The sequence below is a fragment of the Aplysia californica genome, unplaced genomic scaffold (genome assembly GCF_000002075.1).
Source record: "Aplysia californica isolate F4 #8 unplaced genomic scaffold, AplCal3.0 scaffold01634, whole genome shotgun sequence".
Taxonomy (NCBI): Eukaryota; Metazoa; Mollusca; class Gastropoda; order Aplysiida; family Aplysiidae; genus Aplysia; species Aplysia californica.
In genome coordinates, this window is record NW_004798904.1 from 41,158 (window position 1) to 43,219 (window position 2,062).

Below are 2,062 nucleotides of genomic sequence, written 5' to 3' on the forward strand. Positions count from 1 at the left end.
GTCCTTTTATTTCGAGGAAAAATGAAAGTCACACGCAATAATAAGACGGATTTATTTCATAAGAATCATAACGGGTTGTGAAACATGGGTGTTTTCGTGGGGCCCACAACGGCAAAGACAAGCAGCAGATTGGAGAACCCAGGATAACAAAATCCCACAAAGCTCAACGCAAGCACGGTGCCTTTGAAAGTAATGGGCATCAAGTTTTTCAACCACAAAAGTGCGGATTTGATCTGGCTGGTTCCCGTCAGCATATCAGCCATTGCTGACATTAACAAGATGGTTCTTCAAACAAAGCCGAGATCAGCAATCACAAGAAGGCAGCCGCGTCTGCTTGAGCAAGGAGTTGTCTTCCCTCATGACAACACGCCTTTACGCACTGCTCCCCAGGACTATTGGCAATCCTTGAACATTTTCCCTATTCCTCAGACTCCGCACCATGCGACTTTCATTACTTCCCCAAAATCACAAAAGGGGGAGGGAGGGAAGGGTTTCGAAGACAAACTTAATGAACATTTGTTGGAGGAACGACCTAACCCTTTCTAAAAACAAAAAAAAACCTCTTAAGAATTACGAGGCCTTTCTCATAGGTAAGTTTCCCTACTCTGTAAAATCAAAAATTGTTATTTTACTGACACGAAATGGAGCATTACAATGGAGTATGATCATTTGTGCCCAGAAACAAATGCTGCACTAAGAACTTTGGATGAAGCAGACATGGTCACCGAGTTTGACCGTTGGCTACATTGGATGAAAAAGTGCATCGAGATCTAAGTAAGTTTGTCATGTTGAATTTAAAACATATTTCTGTACGTATGTACAAAATCCCATGTCTGTAAAAGTATTTTTTTAATTGGTGATTTAACAGAACTGGAATAGTTGATTATGGGACAGATCTCGTAACCTCCATAAATAGTTTTACCCAGGTATATATTATTCTTAGGTGTATCATCGCTGTTTTCCGTTCATCCAGTTTTCCTTCTTTTTTCCTACTGTTAGACCTTGCGTCCCAGTTGTATCTACAAAGACTTTAATCCCATTAAGCCCAGACACGCAGCCGCACGATAACAAGCACTGACCAGTACAGATCGTGGTCAAGCCGTGAGTTCAGTTTCCATCTGATGACCCCATTGACCAGAGAGGAGTGAAAAGCTTCCTTCATCCACAGAGTCACGCGTCTGGACATCAACATGTCTAGTGGGAGCCCACTGTCCGACACACGGTGCAGTATCCATGTCCCCTGTCTGGTGCTCAGGTACACCTGTCGAGAGGGGAGAGAGGTCAGGTGAGAGGGGGTGGGGTGCTGTGAGGTAAGTTGAGGTATTGTGAGGTGAGAGGGGTGAGATGGTGTGAGGTGAGAGGGGGTGGGGTGGTGTGAGGTGAGAAGGGGGTGAGATGGTGTGAGGTAAGTTGAGGTGTTGTGAGGCGAGAGTGGGTGAGATGGCGTGTGAGGTAGGTTGAGGTGTTGTGAGGTGAGAGGGGGTGGGATCTTATGATATAAAAGCGGGAGAGATGAGGTAAAGTGGGTTGAAGTGAGGTGAGGTAAAGTATGATGTGAAGTGAGAGACGGAGGATAGAAAACGGTGTGATGAAACAGTAGGGGAAAAAGGGACGGGGGTAGTTAGCAGTTGGGTTAGACAGGAGGAAATGCACTAACGGGGAACCAGATGGATAGATTGTGTGATAATCGAAGACGAGGGATTGGATATGATAAAATGGTATGGTGAGAAATTTGAATAGCGAAGACATTCTCTGTGCCGTCTCTACGAAGTCCGAAATTCTCCTCCACACGTTGTTGCCTGCTCCGTTTCAACAGCTTTGACAACTTTTGCATTAATTTCTGTTTTCTTTGGTGAAAGTCGGATGTTTTTGTGCGTTGATGTATTTTCGGAACAAGTGAAATGTTTGATCCCGGATTCAAGTGCCTGTAAATGAATGTTCTAGGTGACGCAATGAGACCTTTTTATACAAAGTCCTGTTGCTGATGTAAGTTATGCGACGAGAGTAAGTGTTTCGTCATTACGAACTCTTAGAACACACACAAACACACACACACACACAC

General features: G+C 44.4%; 1 protein-coding gene across 1 annotated transcript in view; it reads right to left on the bottom strand.

Annotated features, from left to right (window-relative positions):
* LOC101855163 (putative dimethylaniline monooxygenase [N-oxide-forming] 6) overlaps nucleotides 1-2,062 on the bottom strand; it is a gene marked incomplete at its 5' end in the record, with an annotated part of 8,369 nt that overhangs the window by 5,728 nt on the left and 579 nt on the right. Inside the window, one exon of the mRNA XM_005113124.2 lies at nucleotides 1,080-1,261. Within this exon, the coding sequence (XP_005113181.1) occupies nucleotides 1,080-1,261 (182 nt within the window). The remainder of the gene's footprint in view (nucleotides 1-1,079; nucleotides 1,262-2,062) is intronic.